This window comes from Apodemus sylvaticus, chromosome 5, assembly GCF_947179515.1.
Source record: "Apodemus sylvaticus chromosome 5, mApoSyl1.1, whole genome shotgun sequence".
Taxonomy (NCBI): domain Eukaryota; kingdom Metazoa; phylum Chordata; class Mammalia; order Rodentia; family Muridae; genus Apodemus; species Apodemus sylvaticus.
Window position 1 is genome coordinate 49,272,519 of NC_067476.1, and position 24,816 is coordinate 49,297,334.

General features: G+C 41.7%; 1 protein-coding gene across 1 annotated transcript in view; it reads left to right on the forward strand.

The window, feature by feature from the left end:
• Positions 1-24,816, forward strand: part of Cers6 (ceramide synthase 6) — a 248,154-nt gene that overhangs the window by 184,253 nt on the left and 39,085 nt on the right. The window contains exons 5-7 of the mRNA XM_052182623.1: positions 2,264-2,314; positions 6,100-6,192; positions 23,030-23,158. Coding sequence (XP_052038583.1) covers positions 2,264-2,314; positions 6,100-6,192; positions 23,030-23,158 — 273 coding nt within the window. The remainder of the gene's footprint in view (positions 1-2,263; positions 2,315-6,099; positions 6,193-23,029; positions 23,159-24,816) is intronic.

Here is a 24,816-nt window from a genome sequence, read left to right on the forward strand (position 1 = left end):
CTGTGAAGGCTGGATGCTCCAACATAGGAGAATGCCAGGGCAGGGAGGTGGGAGTAGGTAGGTGGGAGGGTGGGTGAGGGAACAACCTCATAGAAGAAGGGAGAGGGGGGTATGAAACTTCAGGGGGAGGGTGTACAGGAAAAGGAGATAACAGAAACTATAAAGAAACTATCCAATATAAAAAAATTCTAAGCTGAGATTATGGCAATGATCATATGATATTATGCTAAGAACAACTTGTACACACATTAAATTGTACACTTTAAAGTTTCTCTCAATAGAGATGGTCAAAAATTAAAGAAAAAAGTTTGCTACATGGTCCACGAGTTGGAGGCAGAGAGTCTAAGAGGGAGGGGCTGAGAGACTGGGCCAGGTGTGAACTTCTGAAACCTCAAATCTCCAGTGACATACTTTCTCCGACAAAGCCACACCTACCTCCTTATCCTTCCCAAAACAGATTCACCAATTAGGGACCCAGCATTCAAATATATGTGCTAATAGGAGCCATTCTTACCCACATTCTTACCACACACCCTGCCATCAGTCAGTGAATATCAATGGTATAAAGAAGGAAATAGACACAACTTAGACCCCCAGCAAATCAAGGATAGCCGGACTACCCAATGTGGAGAGTGTTGGGCCCATAGTAAATGAAAACCAGTCAGAAACAGAACAACTGTGTAAAGAAAGGAAGCAGACAGACAGGAAGCACAGAGACTGGCAGAGGTAAGGGAGGAGGGCCCTTGTGTGTGTGTGTGTGTGCTGTGTGTGTGTGTGTGTGTGTGTGTGTGTGTGTGTGTGTGTGTGTGTAAAGGCAGACCTAAGCAAGCAGCAAGCAAGCAGGTGACTTTTTGGTTTGGTTTGGTTTGGTTTGGTGTGGTTTTTTTTGTTGTTGTTGTTGTTGTTGTTTTTTGGATTTTTTTTTTTTTTTTTTTTTTTTTTTTTTTTTTTTGCAGGACTGGGTTTTTAAGGAGAACAGGGGGACTCTATGCTAGGATGAGTTTGTAAATCTTGATTGAACATATTAGCCAAATAATGAATTTTGATTGTTGAACCTTGTTTTTTATTGTTGTTGTTCTTCTTCTTGTTGTTTTGTTGTTTTGTCTCAGGAATGAATCAGTGGCCAAATAAGGGAATGGACCTTAGGGGTTAACTTTCGGAATGAACCCTAATGAGTTTTAACAAGGGGGAGAAGGCAAAAGGGCAAACCTTGTTGGATCCATGTTTGTGGTGCTCAGGCCTGTGTCTGCTGTGCCTGTTAGAGAGCCCTTGAGCAGACATTTTAAATTCTACTTCACGAAGTGGCCCTTTCTTTCACCTCAGTTTTGTCAGGCTCACAGAGAGGACACAGTGACCATTTCAGCAGGGGACCGCACAGTCTCACTTGATTGCAGTTCAGGAAATACTGAGCTATGTGACTAGAAAGGTTTTCCAGACTCAAGACCTGCATTTACTTACTAAAAAAAATTAAGACAAATATCAGTAGCTATTGTACAAATATCAGTAGTAGTGTACCTAAGTACCACTACAGTGCATTAGACATAGAAAGGCCTAACAGGTATAGGCTGCCAGAAACTCATCAACTTCATCCCTGCTTTCCAGAAGTGATGATCAGGGTGGTGAGTCATGAGAACAAATATAGGTATACCAAGCGTGCAGGGATGGGATATGTACTACCAACCTAATGGCTAGTGATGGCTGAGACATGTGTTTGAGGACATTGATTCTGATGTCATTGGATGGTTCATCTCTCTGTCTCAACTCAAATCAATCCATATCTGGTTATTATGGGTTTGGGGATTTGTGTGAATACTTAGATTTTTTTTTTAACACTATATTTTTTGTAAGACAAATAGTTGACACCATGAGGAATGATTTGTCCTAGAAACTTGGACCACAGGTTGAAAGATGGAATATACTGCAGGGATTCCTCTGAATCATCCTGCTGAAGGGAAGCATGGCAGATGAACCCTGGTCAAGGCACGAGGAAGAGGGCTTTGTAAATACCAAGGCCTAGGTGTTCCAGGGTAGGTTGTACCAGTCGTTAGCGATGGCTTCCCATAAGTGAGATGGAGGATTTGCATCTGCCTCTGGAGGCACAGCTGTTGAGACATTGCAGGAATACAGCTGAGTGACATGCAGAATCTGCAAATCTCCAGGTTTAAGAGAGAACTCGGCTCCAGAGAGAATGTACTGTGTAATGCCTGCTGTTTTAACAATATTCTAAAGCATGTAAAGTCTATTTCTTTGTTATTTTTTCCAGACCCCTTGGTTGTGGAATACAAAACACTGCTGGTATAACTACCCTTACCAGGTAAGGAAGCCTGATTTCTGGGGTTTACAGACTAGGAGATATTCCTTTGGTCAACTTTCTGGTGTCAAACAGATTGAGTAGTCACTTATATTTCGATATTGCACCTGCTTGTTAGCGCCTGCCGTAACCTAGTGAAAGCAGGACTTTGTGTATTCTTACTGAGATGCATAATCAAAGTCTAGTTGCTTTAGCAGATGGAAAAAACCTGGAAGGTTCTTTTGTTGGAGAACAAGATGTAGGCACTTTAATGGGTGGTCGGTTCCTGTTTCTTAGTACAGAGGAAAATCTGAAGGCCTGCTGGCAGTGCAGGCTTACCCCAGCAGCAAATGTGAACATTCAAGTGTGGCGCTGGAGCTGGCCTGCTGAGTTCTGTTGACTTTGTAGCTTAGAAGTGGCCTCCAAAGACGTAAATCACCACACACTACTTCTCCAAATGCAGAAAAATGCACTAATGCCATCACACATGGCTGAATTGTTTCAGTAAGTAAAATAGGAGACACCATTTTTGAAATTTAGTCATAGCCCTTAAAAGGGAGTGTTTTCCATCTCCGCCCTTGCTGTTCTTTTGCATCTTCTTATGAGTTCATTACTGTTAGCACAAGTCTTTGCCATCCCTCAATCAATTAATATTGGAATATCAAAGGTAGAACTGGGAATTTTCAAGTTAGCTGGGACTTGTCCTGTAAGGGTAGCAAATGGAACTGGGTATCGTAACGAGCACCTTGGGGTACATTTGGACTTCCTGTGTGCTTAAGGCTAGTACAACTGGTAGAGGCTGACACTGGGTGCTCCTTCAAGGCTAAGGACATCAAAATAGAATTCTGCTTTGCATTTGAATCTCTTAATTTATTTAGATTAGGAAAGAATTTACATAAGCAGCTTGACAGAGTTGGAGAAAGCTGAGAGTTCCTGAGATAACCATTAGAGACTGAGGCATGGTGGACAGAAACCAAACACTTAACAGAACCCAACTGTACTCTACTATCCACACCTGTCTACCTTTCTACTTGGAAAAGAACATCAAAGGCGTCTAGAAACTTTAGCTGGAATGTTTGCATGCCAGCCACGACTGTGCCCCACATTTAAAAGGTATATTCTGCAACATGAGAGACACTGCGACAAATGTCACATAAAATGTAACACTTAACCTTGTTTTTAACTGTAAGTATAGCCCAGAATAACTCTCGAGTTCTGCCTGTAGCTGAGAAGTTGCTTGGTTTCAGATGAATGCCTAGGACTGTAGCCCAGAAAGTAGCTGTGGGCTGTTTCACAGACAGCACCGTAGATTCAGCATGAAAAGAGAGTCTGAAAGGCTAGGAGATACGGTTATATTTAAAAGTGGAGGCCGGGCAGTGGGGGCACACACCTTTAATTCCAGCATTTGGGAGGCAGAGGCAGGTGGATTTCTGAGTTTGAGGCCAGCCTGGTCTACAGAGTGAGTTCCAGGACAGCCAGGGCTACACAGAGAAATCCTGTCTGGAAAAAACAAACAAACAAAAAAACAAAACAAAACAAACAAATAAAAGTGGAAAATACCATTAGGATAGAAAGAAAGGTGCCCATCTATGGGGATTCAGTCAAGAATGGTCTTCTGCTAGTAAGGCATCATAGCCCAATACTGAGTAATTCCACCCAGAACTCGCCAAGGTGAAGATAGACTCATGATCTCTGGCAACAGTGGTTAGCCTTGATAAGTGCCATGTGATAATAAAAATTAATAACTTTCCTTGTGTAGGAAGCATAGGAAATTTAATACCATATATGCAAGTCATATGTGTTGTATAAGTCATATGTATATAAATACATAGAGCAGATTATAGTCCAGAGTCTGTCTCAAGCCTTCAGTGCTCTTTTAAATATTGAACAAGCTCATGAAATATTCATGATGTCTTTAACACATATATAAGTAACCAGATAGATTTTTAGGTGAAAAATAGTAGTGTACTTCAGTTTTAAACATTCCTTCTTTTATATGAGAATGCCCATTTGTTACACATGTAAGAATTCAATATGGGTGTGTATCCTAAGGATAAAAGTAAGACCGGGTTATATGCAGTTGACCCTTGTACAGCTCGTTACAAGGGGCATGCGTGCTTGAGGCAGAAGTCTAATGCAGGGATCAGGGCCTCAACAGCTCAGAGACCTGGATGCAACCTTTTAACCTGAGTTAATTGATAGCAATTTTCTGTCAGCTGTATAATCTAGATGAAAAACGAGAGTAGTAATTTTACAGATTTCAGGATGCTCAGAGTGAGTCACGGGAGTGTTTCACCCACTGCAGAGCGGCTGGCGAGTGCTGATCACGGAGATGCTCTTGCATGAACTCCTCACTTCCCGACTTGATCTGACTCGCCCTGTGACCCCCTCCGAGGCATTTTCCCAGATGAGGATGCCAGAAGTCAGAAAATCTCATCAATATCAAATCTGACCTTAGCTCCAACTAGGGCCATTTTCCCAGGCTGCATCGCTGACAGCAGCATTTGCCTAAATACCTTGCTAATGTCTTTCAGCCTTAAAGAGGCATGTCAGGGGGAAGTAGATCTCCTTCAAGCTGAGCACAGAGGCTTCTTTAGGTCAGTGGGTCACAGAACTCCTTGAGAAGACATTGTGAGAGCCATTCATGAGTTCTCCCTCTCATGACCTCCCTCCTGCCCAGCAGTCCTCCAGTCTGCAAATTCCATCCCATTGACTATCAGGCTTTACCACATGGGTTTGTAGAGACACCAGCTTTAAGTCTGTAGTAATTTTTCTTGTCACTTAGAGTTCAAAACTGCCAATCTAATATCTCAGCCTATAATGTACCTCATCAGAAATATGAGTGAGTCACATAGTTTTCCTTGATCCCTGTACTAAGCAAGTAAGGGTCATCTTGTGATAACTATCCATTATGTCGTGATTGGCAGGGGGTGCATATAACATTAATTCCCTTTACGGTATGGAGTGTTACCATCCGAACAGTAGCATAAATGTAGTTGAAGAGTTTTAGAGTTTTGTTGTGTTTTTAACCAAGACACTTCATTATAGCTCAGTAAAAATAACTAAAAGTAGCTCATCAAAGTGTTGTTGAGAAAACATTAAATTTTACGCAATTTTTTTGGTGTGTGCGTGAAAAATATACTCACTGACTTACTGTCTCCATGAGCCTCTGAGACAGTCAGAACAGGCATTATCCTCCATCCCCAACCCCTGCCATTTTATAAGTAAGTAACTTCACTACCAAGCTATGGAGCTGGGCCTTCATCTCAGACATCCTGGCTATCTGCTTAGTCAAGTAAGTTGGCAGCCTTCCTGTCCCTCTAATCTTTAAATAAATATTTCGGAATCATTTGTTTTGAATATAGCATCATATTGAACCTTTTCTAAACACACAGCTCTCTTGAACTTATGCCTCATTGACCATTCCGGAAAGCATCCCTGCCACCCACTTGTTCTGTGCTTTGAACTGTCACCACAGCTGTCCTGTGTATGCTCTAGGACATGCCCCGAGTTGCCTGAGGGATCTTGTAGCTGCTGTGTGTGATAGAGTCACAGAAGCTGTTGTTCCCCTCAATAATGAATCCCAAACTGCCGCCGTGGCTAGTGCTCTCTGGGTTTGAGATGAAATGGAATTGCTGTTCTCAAGCTGCGGTCCGTAGGCAGCCTCTGGAGCACCATTGTCTACCAAGAAAACAGTGGGGTTGCCGTGTTCAGCAGCAGCCTGCCTTACCAGGCAGTGTGAGCTCGTGGCTTTGGGATCCAGATTGGGTTTCCTGTGAAGTAAATCTCCCCTTCTTTCTCTTCCTCAGCCACTCACTGCTGACCTTCACTACTATTACATCCTGGAGCTGTCGTTTTATTGGTCGTTAATGGTTTCCCAGTTCACAGATATCAAAAGGAAGGTAAGAGTCGTGGTGTCGCATGGGCTTGGTTCAAGTTGGGCGAAGAGTGTCAGAGGCGTCCCTAAGCTCCTGGAGCTCAGGGTTAGACCCAGTCCCTGCGCTGTTACAGGAATGCTGTCTGTCTGTCTGTCTGTGCTGGTTTTGATTCTCCTCCCTCTCCAATCTTGCCTCCAAACCCAGTGTTCTTTATTAACCATGCAAAAATACAGCAGCAAAGCCAGGCACATCTGTAGGGTGGGGATGGGAAAATCACAAGTGTATGGTGAACCTTAGCTCTACAGTAAGGGTGAGACTCTGAGGCCAGCCTGGGAGACAGAGCTCTCTATCTCAAACACAAGTATACATGCATGATTCTATATGCAGGTTCCTAGACATACTTACATATATGTATGTCTATCACATGTGTATAAAAATATCAACAAAGTCCTTATCTTCTCTAAATTGAATATAAAGAGAAATTAATAGCTTCTGAGAATTACAGTGAAGCCTTAGTATCCCCATATGCACAAACGAGTTCTCCAGTTAGCCGAATCTCTAGCCCAGTGGTTCTCAGCCTTCCTAATGCTGCGACCCTTTAACACAGTTCCTCTCGCTGTAGTGACCACCAACCATAAAAATGATTCCATTACTATTTCGTAACTGTACTTTTACTACTGTTAAGAATCATAAATGCTTTTAGAGACAGAGGTTTGCCAAAGGGGTCATGACCCACAGGTTGAGAAACACGGATGTAGCGTCCAGCTGCAGCTTTCCTGAATGAATCCCGCTCCGCGTTGCCCCTCTGCTCCCCTAGAGTTCCTTGTGCTGAGAGACTGTGTCTGTGTGAGCTTCTGAGCACTGGATTCACTCATTCTGGCCCCACCCTTCCACCCCCTGGGGAGGATACCATGTGACTGACTGCTTCCTTTCTCCATCATGCTACATTCTCAGTATTCCCATATGTCTATCATGTGTGTGTGTGTGTGTGTGTGTGTGTGTGTGTAGGCACAGGTGCAGGTGTTCTCAATGGTGGGACTCTCTCTTTCCAGCAGCAGACATATACCTGGCCAACAAAAAAAAAAAAAAAAGGAAGAAGAAGATAGGAAAAAGTCTTTCCTAACTATGTTAGGATATGATCCTAACATATCTAAGCATCTGAAGTGTATGGTCCCATCAAGACCAGCTTATGCATATTGGGTGATTCATTAACACCCACACTTGTGGCTCATTTACTCTTCTGAGCAAGTATGCTGGAATCAGTTAAAGAATCTCCAGTGATGCTGTCCAGCCAGCTCTCCCCTGTCATGTGCAGAGTGTTCCTTACTCTGATAGTCAGACCGTTTAGACTGATGATCTTCTCCGAGCCAGGTTCCATTTTAAGCTCATTTTGTATTTGCTTTTCCAGTAGCTCTTTTGTTCTGGTAGCCACATAAGTCACGTTTATATAGTACAGAGATGTAAAACATTGTTTTATTTTTTTTTTCTCAACTTGAGAAAATTAATGCTGGATGAATCAGCATAAGTCTCTTAAGGCCACGCAGTGTGAGACTGAATTAGTGCCCAGGGTTGCAAAGCAAGGTCTTAAGATTCACTCTGAGAGTAGACACATTTCACAAGTGCTGCCTTGTCCTGTCGTGCTCTTGACATGAGCCTCTTACAGCCTCTTGTAGCTTCCCCTGTTTTATGGAGTCTTCCTTTGCCTGGTGATACTTTGGAGTGCTATCTACAGTTAGCCACATTAACTGAGCAGGGGATGGCTGATTTTTGCTTCTAAGAGCATAGTTCTAGGAGACATTCCTATTCTAAAAGGTCACTGAGCTCCTCCACCTGCTTGAGTTTTCTCATTGTGTACATAATTTGTCTTGTCCATAGGCAGAAATCTCCCTTGTTGTAAGACAAATAGGCATCATCTTGACCACTTTTGTAGGCTTTGAAACAGTGAAGTATATAGCTCTTTATATTTTTTTAGTATAGTTAAGACATCAGATAGGGAACACTTAAGAAAAATGATAATTTGGGCCTGGAGAGATGGCTCAGCGGTTAAGCACACTGACTGCTCTTCCGAAGGTCCTGAGCTCAAATCCCAGCAACCACATGGTAGCTCACAACATAACGAGATCTTCTGGAGTGTCTAAAGACAGCTACAGTGTACTTACATACAATAAATAAATAAACCTTTAAAAAAGGAAAAAGGAAAATTTGACCAGGAAGTCTGTGAATAAGTGTTTAAAACTTAGTTTTATGGGTTTTTTTCCAAAAGCTATTAAAATGCTTGGCAACTCTTTTCATTTCACCAGAATGGTTTTGTGTATATTCCTGACATAGCTGGCTTATTTTGGTTTCTACACAAAATGGGCATTTGGCCATCCCCAGACCTGTTTAGTAGCTGGTGCAGGTGTTAATACGGAACCGTTTCCCTGCTAGCTGCCATTAGAACTTGCAGCTCCAAGCTGTCCTTTCACCTCCCTGGCCCCTCAGGTCTCCAGCAGCTCCATACCATTGCACTCCCATCAGGAAGACATCCTCTTCCAGCCATTGGTGATTTATGGTACGTCCTGGCGGCCAGGCACGCTCTCCGCCCTTTACATGGAAGAATGAACTCAGCTGTCTGAAACCATCCTTTCTTCATCTTCAGATAGACTTGTTAAAGCCCTGTGGGCAGTAGAGGCTGAAAGTGGCTTTGGGAAGCTGGCTATGTGTGAGGTCCTTAAAGGGGATTAGCAGGACTTGGGACTTGGACTGCCATTAAATCACAGCAAGCCAAATGGTCATTCCAACAAAGACCAGGACTTAGAAATGCTAACTGAGAAGTTCTTTCTCTGCCCTTTGAATTGGAATCTTAAACAGTTTATAGATCACTTCTCTCCCCAGCACTCACATGCCTTTTGTTGTTTTTGCTTATTTTGAGACAGGGAATGTTGCTCAGACGTGCTGCCTGAGCCTGCCTCCTGGGTGCTAAGACTACAGGCTAGAGCCGGCATGCTCGGATGTAGAGATCAATTTTCTTACCGAGTTGTTAATCAATCTTTTTTTTTTTAAATGATCTTGATATCCGAGGGTCATTCTCTTTTTTTCAACATTATTTTTTTTCCCACCAAGAATCTAGAAATGTCCCCTATAAATGAGAGGAGAGGAGAGGCACTCATCCCTGCTGTGTATTGAGAAAGAATATGGTGACTTGTTCATTTCCAAAGTTGGGATTTACTGGGGACACCGCAGTAAAGGAAGGGCAAAGACACGGTGGACTTGTAATTTAAATATATGCTACAAAAAAAGGTTAAACCTTCCTGAAGATGTTTCCTTACTTTTTTCTTAAAGTTTTCTGTCATTTAAAAGAAAAATTAGTTAAGATACCATCAAAACTATCAAGCATCTTCTTAGTTCCCAGTACTGAGAGACCTTACTTTCCTCAAGGCTTCCTATTTGTTCCAGTTCTGTGCTCTGGCCACCTGTGCTCAGTGAGCATTTTCCTGCACATCTCCATTTTACCCCAATAAATACCCAGCTCCGTTCAGAACAGCTTGCTTATGTCTAAACCGCGTGTCCCTTTGAACGAAGCTGCTGTTTGGCTCGAAGGCCTGGGCTGTTGGCCAATGGGCCCTGCTGATGTTCAGACAGGCCTCCTTGGAGCAGCTCCAGAGTTGGCTGATAGTATCCGCCTGGTGCTTTCTCTCGTTCTGGAAGGAGCACTCATCTTGTCAAACAGTCTTGACAGAGAGAGACTTAGTGATGAAATATAGCAAAAGGAAGTCTTGGTGACTGGCATGACTCGTTCCCGTGTAACTTTTTGTAGAAACTTGTGTCCACTACAGTAGGATTTTGGCTCTCTTATAGAGTCTACCATGTGCCAGACTTTTCCTTTAGAGTAAAAAGAAATACGTCCTTTAATCGCCCTACAAGGACCCAGTATACCATAGATTGAATTGAAATAATATACACAGAATTAACACCATGCCCAGTGGATAAAAATGGGAACAGCACCTGGCACATAATAACCAATATTTGGCCAAATCTAAGCCAAGAACTAAAACTAAACTAGTGTTCATAGATTTAAGTATTCCTAATCAATCAAAATTAACATGGTAATCATAAAAAAGGAGCAAGTTAATGTGAGCGCTTCTTTCCAAAATAAGAACATTTGAAAAGCAGCTACCATGAATTCATAGGGGGAAAGACCTATTTTAGCATAATTAGAAAAACCCATCTTACAGTAATGGATGTAAATTGACCATTAAGAGAAAGCATTAAGGAGGGTATCACTTAGAGTGACAGTCAAGGGCTTGGGGGCCCCTTACCTGTCCAGCACAGTCCCCAGTGCGACCTCGAAGAAGTTCCTTTGCCTTTCTGTGTGTTGGTTTTTCTTAGCAAAGAAAGGAGGTCTCTAAACCTGCCCCATGGGCATGTCACAAGCATAAATAAGCAGAACTGGACTGGTTCCTGGTGCACCAGCAAGGTGCAGTTCCCGTTAGCTTTCCTGTGACCACCTGAGGGTGAGTGGCACCCTTCCAGCTGTCTAGAACTAACTGTATGGCTCATTGACCCCCACCAAAGGTACAGAGCTGAGACTAGCAGACTCTGAACATCATTGATTTCTATTGCTCCTACACTATTTAATTGCTGTGGTGAGACCTTCCAAAGGGTTCACTTGCCTTCTTCTATGGTGATTGGTACAATTTCAGATGGGTCTGCCTTCAGCCTAAAACCCCTAAATGATTGACAAGCAGACTCCTTCCTTTATGCCATCTCCCAACAGAAGCATGGCATTGGTAAGAAACAATTTGTCTATACCACTGAGATTTGGTGGGGGGGAGGCTCTTTTTTTACCCTCTAATACAGCTTATCCTTATGGGAACAACTATTAAAAATATGGTAAATTATAGTTTCCTAGAACTGTGTTTGAAAATGATTAATCAAAATCAGGAGGTCTCCGTGGGGTCTTTGAGTCCTTGGCACTCACTAAGAACTTTTCAGGAAGTTTGTTGTTCTGTTCAGCAAATTTCCCCCTGTGCCAATGAGTTTGAGGCTCTTTCCCACTTTCTCTTCTATTAAATTCAGTGTATCTAGTTTCATGTTGAAATCTTTGATTCACTTGGGCTTGAGCTTTGTGCAAGGTGATAAATATGGATCTATTTTCATTCTTTTACATACGGACAGCCAGTTAAACCAACAACATTTATTGAAGATGCTTTCTTTTTTCCACTGTATGTTTTTGGCTTCTTTATCAAAGATCAAGTGTCCATAGGCATGTGGGTTTATTTCTGGGTCTTCGATTCTATCCCATTGATTAACCTGTCTGTCTCTGTACCAATACCATGCTGTCTTCATCACTATTGCTTTGTAGTACAGCTTGAGGACAGGGATGGTGATTCCCTCAGAAGTTCTTTTCTTTTTGAAGTTCTTTTCTGTTTTGTCTATCCTGGGTTTTCTGTTTTTCCATATGAAGTTGAGAATTGCTCTTTCCTTGTCTGTGAAGAATTGTGTTGGAATTTTGATGGGGATTCATTGAATCTGTAGATCACTTTTATATTTTGTCAAAGATTTTCAGCATGTAATGAGGTGGTTATGTGACTTTTTTCCATGAGATTGTTTATATAGTGGATGGTTGTTTATATTAATGGATTTTTCATATATTGAACTTTGTCTACATTCTTGGGATAAAGCCTCCTTGATCATGGTGAATGATGGTTTTGATATATTCTTGAATTTGGTTAGGGAGAATTTTATTGAGTATTTTTGTACCAATATTCATAAGTGAAACTGGTCTGAAGTTCTCTTTCTTTGTTGTTTTTTGGGTGGTTTAGGTATCAGAGTAACCGTGGCTTCATAGAATGAATTCAGTAGTGTTCTGTGTGCTTCTATTTTGTGGAAAAATTTGAGTATTGGTATTAGCTCTTCTTTGAAGGTCTAGTAGAATTCTGCACTAAAACCATCTGTCTGTGGGCTTTTGGAGGTGGGGCTGGGTGGGAGGTTTTTCATGACCATTTCTATTTCCTTAGAGGTTATGGGACTGTTTAGATAGTTTACTTGATCTTGATTTAACTTTGGTACATCGCATCTGCCTAGAAACTCATTCATTTCATCTAGATTTTTCCAGTTTTGTTGAGTATAGGCTTTTTTAGTAGGATCTGATAATTTTTTGAATTTCCTCAGTTTCTGTTATGTCTTCCTTTTCATTTCTGATCTTCTTAAATTGAATACTGTCTCTGTGCCTTTTAGTTAGTTTGGCTAAGGGTTTATCTATCTCTTTTGATTTTCTTGAAGACCAGCTCTTGGTTTTGTTGATTCTTTGTTTCCAACTGGTTGATTTCAGCCCTGAGTTTGACTGTTTCCTGCCCTCTACTCCTCTTGGATTCCATGAGAAGAAGGTATATTCTCTTGTTTGGGGGTGAAATGTTCTGTTGATATCTGTTAAATCCATTTGCTTTATAACTTTTGTTAATTTCACTGTGTTTCTATTCTGTTTCTGTTTCCATGATCTGTTCATTGGTGAGAGTATAGTGTTGAAATCTCCCACTACATGCAATGTTCAGTATGTGTTTTGAGCTTCATAAAGTGTGTTTTACAAATGTGGGTGCCTTTGCATTTGGGACATAGATATTCAAAATTGAGACTTTGTCCTGGTGGATTTTTCCTTTGATGAATATGAAGTGTCCTTCCCTATCTCATTTGATAACTTTTGGCTGAAAGATTATTTGTCAGATATTAGAATGGCAATTCCAGCTTGTTTCTTGGGACCATTTGCTTGGAAAACTTTTTATTCTGAGGTAGTGTCTGTATTTGTCACTGAGGTATGTTTCTTATATGGAGCAAAATGCTCAATCCTGTTTATGTATCCAGTCTGTTACCCTGGGTCTTTTTATTGGGGAATTGAGTCCATTGATGTTGAGAGACATGAAAGACAGATGATTGTTAATTCCTGTTACTTTTGTTGCTAGAGGTAGTATTATGTGTGCGTGATTCTCTTCTTTTGGGTTTCTTGTGTTTTCTTGGGCATAGTTACCCTCTTTGTGCTGAAGATTTCCTTCTAGTATCCTCTGTAGGGCAGGATTAGTAGAAAGATATTGTTTAAATTTGGTTTTGTCATGGAATATCTTTATTTCTTCATCTATGGTGATTGAGAGTTTTTCTGGGTATAGGATACTAGACTGGCATTTGTGTTCTCTTAAGGTCTGGATGACATCTGTCCAGGATCTTCTGGCCTCCTTGGAAGCAAGTAGAACTCTGTGACTTGGGTTAGAGCCAGTCTCGACCTCCTTTGTTTCTAGTTAGAGCAGGTTTCCCGTGACCCTGGCAGTGCTGTCTCTGGTTAGGGTTGACCTCCTGTGTCTCTATTTAGAGCAGGCCTCCTGTGATCCCGGTTACTGCAGACCTCCTGGCATGGCTGTCTCTGGTTAGGGTTGACCTCCTGTGTCTCTGGTTAAAGCAGGCTTCCTGTGTCCCTGGTTGCTGAGAACCTACTGGGAGGCAGACAGGCTGTAGGATATGATCTCGCCCAGGTAGGGAAGCAGCTCTACATGCCTTTTTAAAGATGAAGCTTATCTTTTGCTCTTTGATTCAGATGTCTGGCCACTGGAAAGACTTATCTGCATAGGTACAGGAGGGTGACAAGAACTTATGTGTTGCTGTATTTCACAAGGGCCCATACCTAGGAGTAAATGACATAAGTCTAGGGCCTTGGCTAGAGGTCTTCCTCCCTAGGGAGGAGGAAGATCTTCTGTTCCTTATGATATTCTCTTCACTTGTAAGTTGCTGTTTGGTCTTCTAGGGGAATTCATCTCAAGTCATTCTAGAGAGCCTAGAAAAATCTCCACTTTGGCTCATTGTAGCTCTGACTATCCTGGAATCATGACCCCGTTCAGCCCCCATTCTTATAAATACCAACAAGCCATGCTCGAGACTTTGACCTTCCTGGAAGCATTGTGCCTCCTGCCCAAGGCCACTCTTTGCAGCCTGGTTCTCATGATGCCCTTGTCATCTCCCAGGAGCAGTCCTTGTTCTGTCTGTCCCTCACCTGATGGGTTCTCCTAACCCTCTCCTCTGCCTCTTCACAGTCAATCTTCCTCTTACATTTGTCACTGAGAAGCTATAAGTAGGCTATTCACCAACCTGAACACTGGACTACAGGGAACTGGCTTTAGGATCTGGCTCTAGTCTGTTGTCAAAATGTGACTTTGAAGAACTTGGTATCTGGGTGCCTCAGCTCCCATCTATAAAAAAAAAAAAGCTCTGAGTATTCTTGCCTTATGGAGCTGCCTTCAGGGTGAAATCACAGCCTTGGAGGAGCCTCTGCACATGAAAGTTGTTAGGCAAATTAGAAGGTGCTTAGGTATTTACTAGGTAGTCATTGTAAAAGTGGGGTTTAGAAAGAAGAGAAACACATACTTTCTACCCCAGAGGAAAAAGAAGCATTGAGGAAATGCCTCAGCTAGAATTCAGGCTGTAGGGGCAGGTACTGGGATGGCTAAAGGAAGAAGAACAGGAAAATATGGTTGCTAACTGTGAGAGCTGCCCTGAACTCTGCCCAATAGCTTACAGCTGTTTAGCCTGGAGGAGATGTTCTCCACCCTCTACATGAAGCACAAAATTAAGTCTCTGATTGCTCATCATCATTTGGGCCCCAAGACTTGGGGAGTGCAAATGAAGATGCTGGCTGGAGTCCCATCAAGTAGCTCTGGTTTTAGTTGAGCACAGTCTGCCCCCTACTGATGGTGTTGGATGCTGTCAGGTTAGATGGGCTTTAGTGGTTGAGCTCCTATAGGGACCTCTGCAGAAAATGGAGAGATTCATCTATGAACTAATGGAGTTCTTCAGACATACATAAACTATATTTTTAATACCTCAGAAGTGGCCATGTCTCATTAAAATTCGTGCAAAACTAATATGGCCAGGTCAAGGGTGATTTAAACAGAACCTAGAGAGTCCATTATAAAGTCCAGGTAGTTGCATGTTGACAACTTGTGAGAAAAATGGCATATGTGTATTTGATTAGACACACTGACGTCATTTGCAGTCAGTAGGTTTGGGAGCCTGCTTGGATGGAGAGAGGTGGGAGACTGAAGACTAGCTCAGGGCCCTGCAGCTCTAGCACAGTGCTCTGACTCCCCCGCCAGAAGTGATTGATAGCACTATCATACTGTTTCTGTTGCACAAATAACATTTTACTGTGCTCCTTTCTAGTGTAATAAAAAGTCAATTAAAGATTAAATATTAACTAGTTCACAGTGGACAAGATTATGAATTCTCAATCTTGAAAGGGCACCATAAATGTTGTACAGGAGAAAGATCAGGTGAACGCGCTTACACAGCAGTTCCCTGCCTCATGTATATCTGTTTCCAGAAGCCATAAAATAATGGTGCTTCTAGCAACAGAAAAAATTCTGGTCAATCTGGACACACAGCTCCTGCTTCTAGACGCTAGGGAAGCCATTGCTGGCCTTTCAATTGTCTAGAAGTTGTAGTTATAATTGATCATTAGACTTTTGATGAGAGTGCCGTTCAGAACTCCTTATAGTTTATATGAATTTCAAGAACACTATTAAATTGGTGTGGATTGCTGCAGAATAGCTGTGATTAATCTCTTACATATTCTTTGCCAGAAGAAAGTAAGGCTACACCTGCTGCATTGCATAACGTAACTGAGTTTCTCACATGATGTCCTTTGGAATGATTCTAAAATAAGGGTCATCAAACTTTTCTGTAAGGGCCCGAAAGTGTTGTAAAGTTGTGGGTGCTTTCTGTTGGAGTTTTTCAGTTGTGCTACCCGAGCAAGAAAGTCACCTAGACAGAAAGGAACCGAGTGGGTGCAGGAGTGTTCCAATAAAACTTTACTCATAAGTACTTCCTGTCAATTTCTGCTCTCTGCTTTGAAGTGGAATAACTAATGAGCCTTGAAGGAAAGGAAGGAGAGGAGGAAGAGAGGGAGAGGGAGGAGGAAGAGAGGGAGAGGGAGGAGGAAGAGAGGGAGGCAGAGATAGGAAAGAAATCATAAGATGACGTCCATTGCAAATTCTGCTGTCGTCCTGTTTCCTGGAGCCCTAGAAATCTGTTGAATGGGTCGTAGTGCCTCATATCTATTCTTTGAGCAGAATTATGAGTTGTGTTAACTTTATTAAATTCAAGACAACTGATACATTCTTTGCATCTGAGCAAAGGCTTTTCCACTGTCTTGATTTTTAGAAGTATTTACCATCTTCACTGTCTGTGAATGTCTGCCCCAGCCCTCACTTAGAATCTCAGAAGCCTTGTTCCTTTTATGAGGTCTCAATAATATTTTTTTCAATTAGTCCTGGGACTGATTTCTTACACGTAGTGTATTGTGTGCGATATAGCTTTTTATGATGTAATTCTATCTTAATAAAGGCGGGTACATTGAGATGAATTTATGGTCCCTTTTCAAGGTAGAAGATATCATTTTAAAGACTCTAATATAGCAAACATGGAGGGAGCTGTGTTATCTAGAATCTGGCGTGTATGTTTTGCTGAGTGATTATCTCTTTGGCTTTATTGTGCTAATACTTTGTTGTGTATAAAATTACGCTAGAGAAGTAAAAGTGTGGTTTTGTTTTGTTTTGTTTTAACAGCTGGGGACTCTGTCTAACTAAGTTTTGCCATTAAAATGGATGATTTATCCTTGAGTTCTTTTATTTCAGATTTTTCTACTGGAATTTGGGTCAGAACTGCATCTGGTTCCATTTTTCTCTGATAACGTGAGGGGCCATAACAAGATGGTGGAGGCTCTGGAAAATGCTAGGGAACACAGAGGGAACTCTTGAGGTTGAACAATTGTGTCAAGAGACAAAATGACATTACAGGTGGTTTGGGTCATTGCGGAAAGGGACATTTCTGGTGCTTGGAATCAAGCACTCACCTTAAGGCCAACAATGGATCCCAGGCTCTTGATTTCTCCTACAGGAGATGCTTTGGAAAACATTGTCAACCTAAAGCCTAATATTCTATGAGCCACACTTCTGTCTACAAGCATGCTACCATCTCCAGCAATAACGAATGGGAGAATGGAAATTTTCCTCCCTGTGCTGATACAATTCAAATGGACAGTTTTTAAAACACAGTTATTTGGATCAAATTTAAGGCCTGCTCAAAGATACGTGCTGGATGACAGGGTGTGAGTAACAGGCGTGAGGACTTTGTGGCTTTAATCAGAGGGATTTGACTATGTCTAAGATCTTCTGAAGCATAAATGTAAAACAAGACCATTATCCTGGCCTTTCCTGTTTGTGTAGATATGACTATAATAGAAATTGGTCCACTGCTCTGGCTGCCACTGTGCACACCAGCAGTAAAAAAACAAACCTTTCATTTTATTTATTTATTTATTTATTTATTTATTTATTTATTTATTTATTTATTTGGAACAAGGGATTTAGAGTCAAAGCTCATCTTCACAAAGCAAATTTTATCTGAAAAAAACAAGGCTTTTATTTTTGAAGGTTCCATGTTATTCTGACAGGCATTGTTGTTGACATTTATATCACATACAAATTAGGAAATTTAATTGAGAAGTGGCCCTAATCTTCCATAAGTGCTTTAACAATTTACACTTATTCATTTCAAAAACTAATAGAGAAAAGCCTTTTGATCACTGTCTTTCAGTAAGCTGAGAGCAGCCATTTGGGGCTGAACAGTAGGGAGGATGAGGGTACCTAGCCTAACTGTTTTTGGGGTACTTGGCTACTTAGATGTCAAAAGCTGCCTGTTAGCATAGGCGACTGTAAACTCCCTGAGCTCTTGAACCGTGTGTTTTGATTTAGTCCTGTGTAAGACTCGGTTTGACATAGCAGTTGATGGGTTAGGGCTGCTTCAGCTCGGCTGTTGTGTTGAAGAGTAACGTGTGGTAAAACACCATTGTCCAGGTCACGGGGAACAGAATTCATCTTTCACTGAAAAACAACGGCGGAGCAGTTTGTATTGTCTGCCAGAGACCTTTTGGCGTCTTCTGCCTTTGAGAACCTAGGAAAGCCCTGGATAGTCTAAAGAATTGTTAGGGTTTCAGTAATCGAGAACAGCTATGTTGTGCCTGTGTTCAGTTCCTCACACTACTCAATGTGGTCATCATTTTTCGTCCATCTGTGAGCTATGAGATAGTGTAAGGCCCTGCTGGGTCTGAGGAAGTGGGGTAGCCTGAGTTAGCAGGTGGCTCAAATTTGTTCTGTTGTGGGCTGAAATATTAACCAAGGCAAGACAGACTGTTTTCCTGCCACCGTCAGTGCCGTACCACTAGTTTAGAGACTGAGTCAGTTGAAAACACACCATTGTGTTTTAGTTATTAATTACCTAACCTCACTGATGGAACTAGCATATGGTTTAGATCTCAGAGATTGACCTCTCTATGTGAGGTTATCGATGCGAGGCGCCTTCCTGGGAACCAAAGGGACCCTTGAGCGTCTTCACCAAAGTGAACTGAAAGTTTGTAAAAGTATTAGAGGTGTCAATGGTGACTTTTCAAAATGAGAATCAGAGTGACACCAACAGCTCCAGTTCTATAAACTAGAGGTAGAGCCTTTGACGGGCTGATGCATGCTTTTGCTCGCATACGCCTGAATGGGTATACTTTCTCTAAATCTCTAAGTTAGACAGGTCTGGAATTAGTTGCTTAAAGATTCAAGGGTCAATCACCAGAGCGACTAAGCTAAGAGTCATAGAATTGACAGCTGCTAAAAAAAAAAAAAAAAATCTAATGCAGCATCTTCATTGCAAAATGAGGAAGTTGATACCTTTGCCAGAAATTAAAAAGCTAGTGAGCTGGAACCTGCATTGCAAGTTGCCTCTCATATAGTATATGAATCATAATTAATCTAAGAAAGAGTCAGAAAGTCTTTACGAGTCATCGTATAAGTTCCTGGTCATAACTTTCTTGAACTTTCATGTTAAAATAGAAATTGATTTAACCGGGAGTGGAGCATGTCTAAAAGGCAATTTTTTAACTGAGTTAAAGTAGAGACTAGAATTTAGGAATAGATACTTTCTTGAGTTGTAGAGACAGTGTCTGTGGGACCAGGGCTGGTAAGTAACTAGGAAGCCAAATGTCAATGGCTCTGGATGCGAAGTTGTCTCAGAGGGAAAAGAACAAAGCAGCTCTAGAGAAGACCTAAGGCTGCCATGTTCCCCAGGAGCAAAAGATGAGTTTACATCCTAGAGCTGGGGCTGTATTCAGTTAGTTGACCTTGCCTCTATGTCAGCAAAAACGCAGTATAGCTTGGCCAAATGACAGCCTAAGCCCTGCAGACCATAGTCATTCTCAGAACCAACTAGAGAGCAGTCCTAAGAGAAGTGCCAGGAGGGGAAGGCAGGGGTAAAATGCAAAACAGTTGCCTTACCTTACCCTGAGGAGGACCTGCAAGAACTCGATGGCTACTCTAGTTTCATAAGCCAGTCACCTCTGAAGCCATGGAAAGAATTTTATCATTCACTTCCTAACCTGCCATTATTCTATCAGCCCAGATGTTAGCTTCCCGGGATACTAGTGATTAAACAATAGAGTAGTTCTTTTCTGTTCACCAAATAATGTTTTTAAGTAGTGGTGATTAGAACTGGAGAGCTTCCCCAAAGGTTAAGAGAAATAACTAGCTTACTGCTTGCTCTTCCAGGGGGACCTGAGTTTGGTTCCCCTGTCAGATGGTTCACAACTGCTGTTAACTCCAACTCCAAGTGGATATGATGCCTTCTTCTGGCTTTTGTGCACACTGCACACAGAGGACAAATAATTTACATAATGTATACGCATAAATAAAAACAAAATTATCTAAAAAATAATGGTAATAGCCAAGAGAAAACAGTAAGAATATCTATAGTTTCCCCCATGGACTCTGTTCCCACCGTTCCTATTAGAAAAACCAGCATGTCAGGTTCTTCCCTTGTCACTCAGTGAGGATATTCTAGGCAAAGGGCACTAACAAGGAGATGCACACTACAAGAAACTCATACAATAACCAAAACGAATCTATCTCTTAATCTGCCTCAGTTGCTTTTTTTTAATCTTTTTTTTAATTGAATATCTTCTTCATTTACATGGTCAATGGTAAAACCTTTCCCAATTTCCCCCTCCCAAAATCCCCCTTCCCCACCAATTCCCTATGCCTCCTCCTACCCCCTGCCTCCAAGTATATGCCCCTCTACCCAACACACTCCCACCTCCCCCTCTACTCCCCTCCTCCCTCCCATCCATTTCCCTTTGTTGGGGCCTCTATTGAGCCTTTACTTGACCAAAGACCACTCCTCCTCTGATGCCCAACAAGGCATTCCTCTGCCACAGTTTTAGCTGGAGCTATGTGTACCTCTTGGTTGATGGTTCAGTCCCTGGGAGTCTTGGGGTGTCTGGGTGTCCTTGTTCTTCCCATGGGGCTATATATCCCTTCAGCTGCTCCGGACCACTGTCCAGATCCTCCATTGGGGACCCCAAGCTCAGTCCAATAGTTGGTTACTAGTTTCTGCCTCTGTATTTGTAAGGCTCTGTCAGGGCCCCTCTGGAGACAGCCATGGCATGCTCCTTTTGGTACACGCTTTTGGTACACGTGTCAGGGTTTGGTGACTGTTTATAGGATGAATCCCTAGGTAGGGCACTCGCTGGGTGGCCTTTACTTAAGACTCTGCTCCACACATTGCCTCCCTTGTTGCTCCTGTGTATTTTGTTCCCTTTCTCAGAGGAACCATAGCACCCTCACTTAAGTCCTCCTCCTTCTTGAGCTTCCTGTGCTGGGTGAATTGTAAATTGTTTATTTTGAGCTTTTGGACTAGCATCCACTTATCAGTGAGTGCGTACTATGTGCATTCTTTTGTGACTGGGTTAACTCGTTCAGGATGACACTTTCTAGTTCCATCCATTTGCCTAAGAATTTCATGAATTCCTTGTTTTTAATAGCTGAATAGTACGCTATTGTGTATATATACCATAGTTTCTGTATCCATTCCTCTGTTGAGGGACATCTGGGTTCTTTTCAGCTTCTGGCTATTATAAATAAGGCATCTCTGAACATAGTGGAGCATGTGTCCATATTACATGTAGGAGCACTTTTCTGGGTATATGCCCAGGAGTGGCATAGCTGGGTCCACAGGTAGTACTATGTCTAATTTTCTGAGGAATCACCAAACTGATTTCCAGAGTGGTTTTACTGCCTCAGCTTCTAAAACAAAATACCATATTGGCAGTACACAAGGCAAATTTACTCCTTCCAGTTCTGGAGGCTTGTGAGTCTCAACTCAAGTCACTGACAGGCTTGGCACCTGTGAGGGCTCATTTCCTGGTTCATAGATGACACCTTCCAGCTGTGTCCTCATGTGATAGATGGGACAGTGTTGCTCTCATGGGCCTCTTATATAGAGACACTAATCTTGGTGATGATCTAATCAATACCCTCCCCTATACCTTCCTCTTGGTCATTAGGATTTTAACATGAATTTCAGGGATATATATATATATATATATATATATATATATATATATATATATATATATTGTTTATTAGGATTTATGTAAACAACAGAGACTGACCATCCTAGGAGTCAGGTCTGCTGTCACCTTAACTGGATATCTGGATCTCTCTCTCTCTCTCTTTGGTTTTTGGTTTTTTTGAGACAGGGTTTCTCTGTGTAGCCCTGGCTGTCCTGGAACTCACTTTGTAGATCAGGCTGGCCTAGAACTCAGAAATCCACCTGCCTCTGCCTCCCAAGTGCCAGGATTAAAGGTGTGTGCCACCACCGCCCGGCTAGATATTTCTTCACATATACCACATGCTTAAAATAAATAATATTGCTTATATCAGAGCCTGGTAACACAGGCATGTAATCCCAACTGCTTAAATAGCTAAGCAAGAAGAGTACAGGTTCAAAGCCAGCCTAGGAAACTTAGGTAAGAATTATCTTAAAGTAAGAAGTAGAAAGAGAGATGGGAATATAGAATGTAAGAGTGTTTCCCTAACATGCAAAGTTCTGGTTCATTTCCAGAGGAGTTTGGAGAGGGAGGGAGCGAGGGAGGGAGGGAGGGAAGGAGGGGGGGAGGGAGGGAGGGGGGAGAGAGAGAGAGAGAGAGAGAGAGAGAGAGAGAGAGAGAGAGAGACTGTATGTATGTGTGTGTTTGTGTGCATGTGTTTTCAGAAATTATAAGCACTAAACATCAGAAAAATATGTATGTACTGTTGTCGCAGAGAGCTTAAAGTTTGTTAGGTTTTGTTGTTGTTGTTGTTGTTGTTGTTGTTGTTGTTGTAACTGCAACAAAATGCCTGAGCCAACTCAATTTATAAGAAAAAAGAGTTGATCTATGCTCATGTTTTCTGGGATTCTAGTCAATGGATGATTGACAGACATATTGTTTTGGGGTCTATGGCAACGTAGTATATTGAGGAAGGAGCATATAGGTAAAAGCTACTCATGATATGGCAGCTAGAAAATGAGGGACAGGAAAGGGTCTACTTTCTAACATCTTCTAGTGCATTCTATCAGCATCCTAACTTTATTCCAGTAGGTACTAGTAATACCATGACTGTGTCTAAGCCTTTGAGCATGGGCCTTTGTGGGACACTTAAACATGACAAAGCAAGAAAACAAGTCTAAGTAGTGCTTTTCTTTGTTTGAAATTCTATGGTGATTCCCCCCCCCCACCCACACACACCCTTGTGATCTGACCCACTACAGTGTTGAACCTCTTTCTCCATGGACTGGTCACTTGTATATCTCCTCCTATAAATGGGAAATCCCAATCAGGAAGGAGTTGTATCTTAACCACTGAAGAACAGCAATGCTGTGGTTGTGGACATCCCCCCATGTTCTGGCCTAGAGAGTAAATGGGTGGGGTGGAATACTACGATGTTGCTGAACACTTACTGTATTTTGTTTTTCCTTCCTTGAGGACTTCGGCATTATGTTCCTGCACCACCTTGCAACAATTTTCTTAATAACCTTTTCATATGTCAACAACATGGCCCGAGTAGGAACCCTGGTCCTCTGTCTTCATGACTCAGCTGATGCTCTGCTAGAGGTAAACCTTTTCCTTTCAGCTCGGGGAAGACAAAATCCAGAACTCACAAAGTCCCTGGACCAGCTGTCCTGTGGTGTAGTGGATGGTGCTTTGAATCCACCAGCTGTTGCTTAGTGGGTTAAATTGACAAATCTGAGACTTTAGATTACCATGAAAATGTGTGTCCCAAGTAAGATTAGTTAGAGTCATTGGCTAATAGGGAACTGGAAGCTTTGACCAGTCCACATTTGAATGGTTGATTGTTTAACATAAAAATCATTGTTTTAATAGATTTTCTAAGAGTTCCACTGATTTATCTGAAAACTGCTTATAACCCAGTTTAATCTCACAATACAACTAAGCAGTTTGACTTTTGTAACCAGTATATATATTATCCTAGTGGTTTTTAAGAGTGAAATGGGCATATGAATTGTAAGTTTTATACCAAAGTTATGTAAAGAATTTACTACTTTCAGAGTTAAACTCAGTGTTGTGTGCATAAATAAGTCTTTTTACTTTATGCCAAGAAATTTTGTAACTGGTCAAAATTAACCCAAACAAGTGCAGAGTTTGCATAGAAGTGGCTCTTGAAGTCACCCTTTTCTTCCCCCTGCTGTGTCATGTTTTCGTTGCTAAGAAGAATCCTCAGTCATAATCTGTTATTGCAATCAGAGGCGCACAGATGCACACAGTTAATCTTTCATAGAGGCGGTAAGTTAAAGTTTGGACTGAATGTAAAAATCTCATCAAAATTCTGGTCCCCTGAAGGTTATGAAACTAAAGTGCTTGTAAGTCAGAAGATAGTTTGTAGTCATGGCTATGTGATTCAAACTGAACTTAATTCAGCATGTTTTTAAAGGGAGAAATTATATAATAGATAGGAAGTCCTCTGAAATTCTATTATAATTTGATTCTATCCAGTGTATGCTTAGAAGTGGACATTTATGCCGCAGCCTATATGTAGAAATCAGTCCTCGACCTTGAGCCAGGGTTAATTCCTGTGCAAATCTCTGGCATGCAGTTTGGCTAGAGTTGTGATAGTGGACATACTTGTTGGATTATCATCCACCACTTTCATCCAGAAAAGATAGCTAATCCAAGAATACAAGGATGTGGATTAAAAGCAAAAGGTTTTCATAGCCAGTATTAGTTTTGTTATCATAGATAATGCTTGGAAATGTCCAGTTAATGAAATCACAAAACAGTGTTTACAGCGTACATGTCTCTAGGGACTTTGCCGCCACTGCTTATCTATTGCTTCTGATGGATGGGCATCAAAGGAAAGGGTGTATTGGTGAGAAAACAGCCAAAAATACTTCTCCTGTGATGTAATTCATGGTGTTATACTTCGAGTATTCATAAAATTAAAAGCTCATAGTCTTGACTTCCACTCAGGTGATGGATATTTCCTCTTAAGACGCATTGCTCCCATAGCTTTGTGCACTGCTTAGCACTGTTAAATGAATATGAATACCTGCAAGGATGCTATCAACATCTTTTTCAGTAATCAATTTTCAGACAGATAGAAAGTAATCTTGTGTGGCAGAAGAGATGTACAGTTTCCAATAGTATGTAAGCGCTGTGGACTCTGCACAACTTCAAGAAATGGGGAAGAAAAAGTTCACTTGCAGGCCCACCTGCTCATCCTCGGAGTTGCCATAAGAAGCGACAGCGTAGAA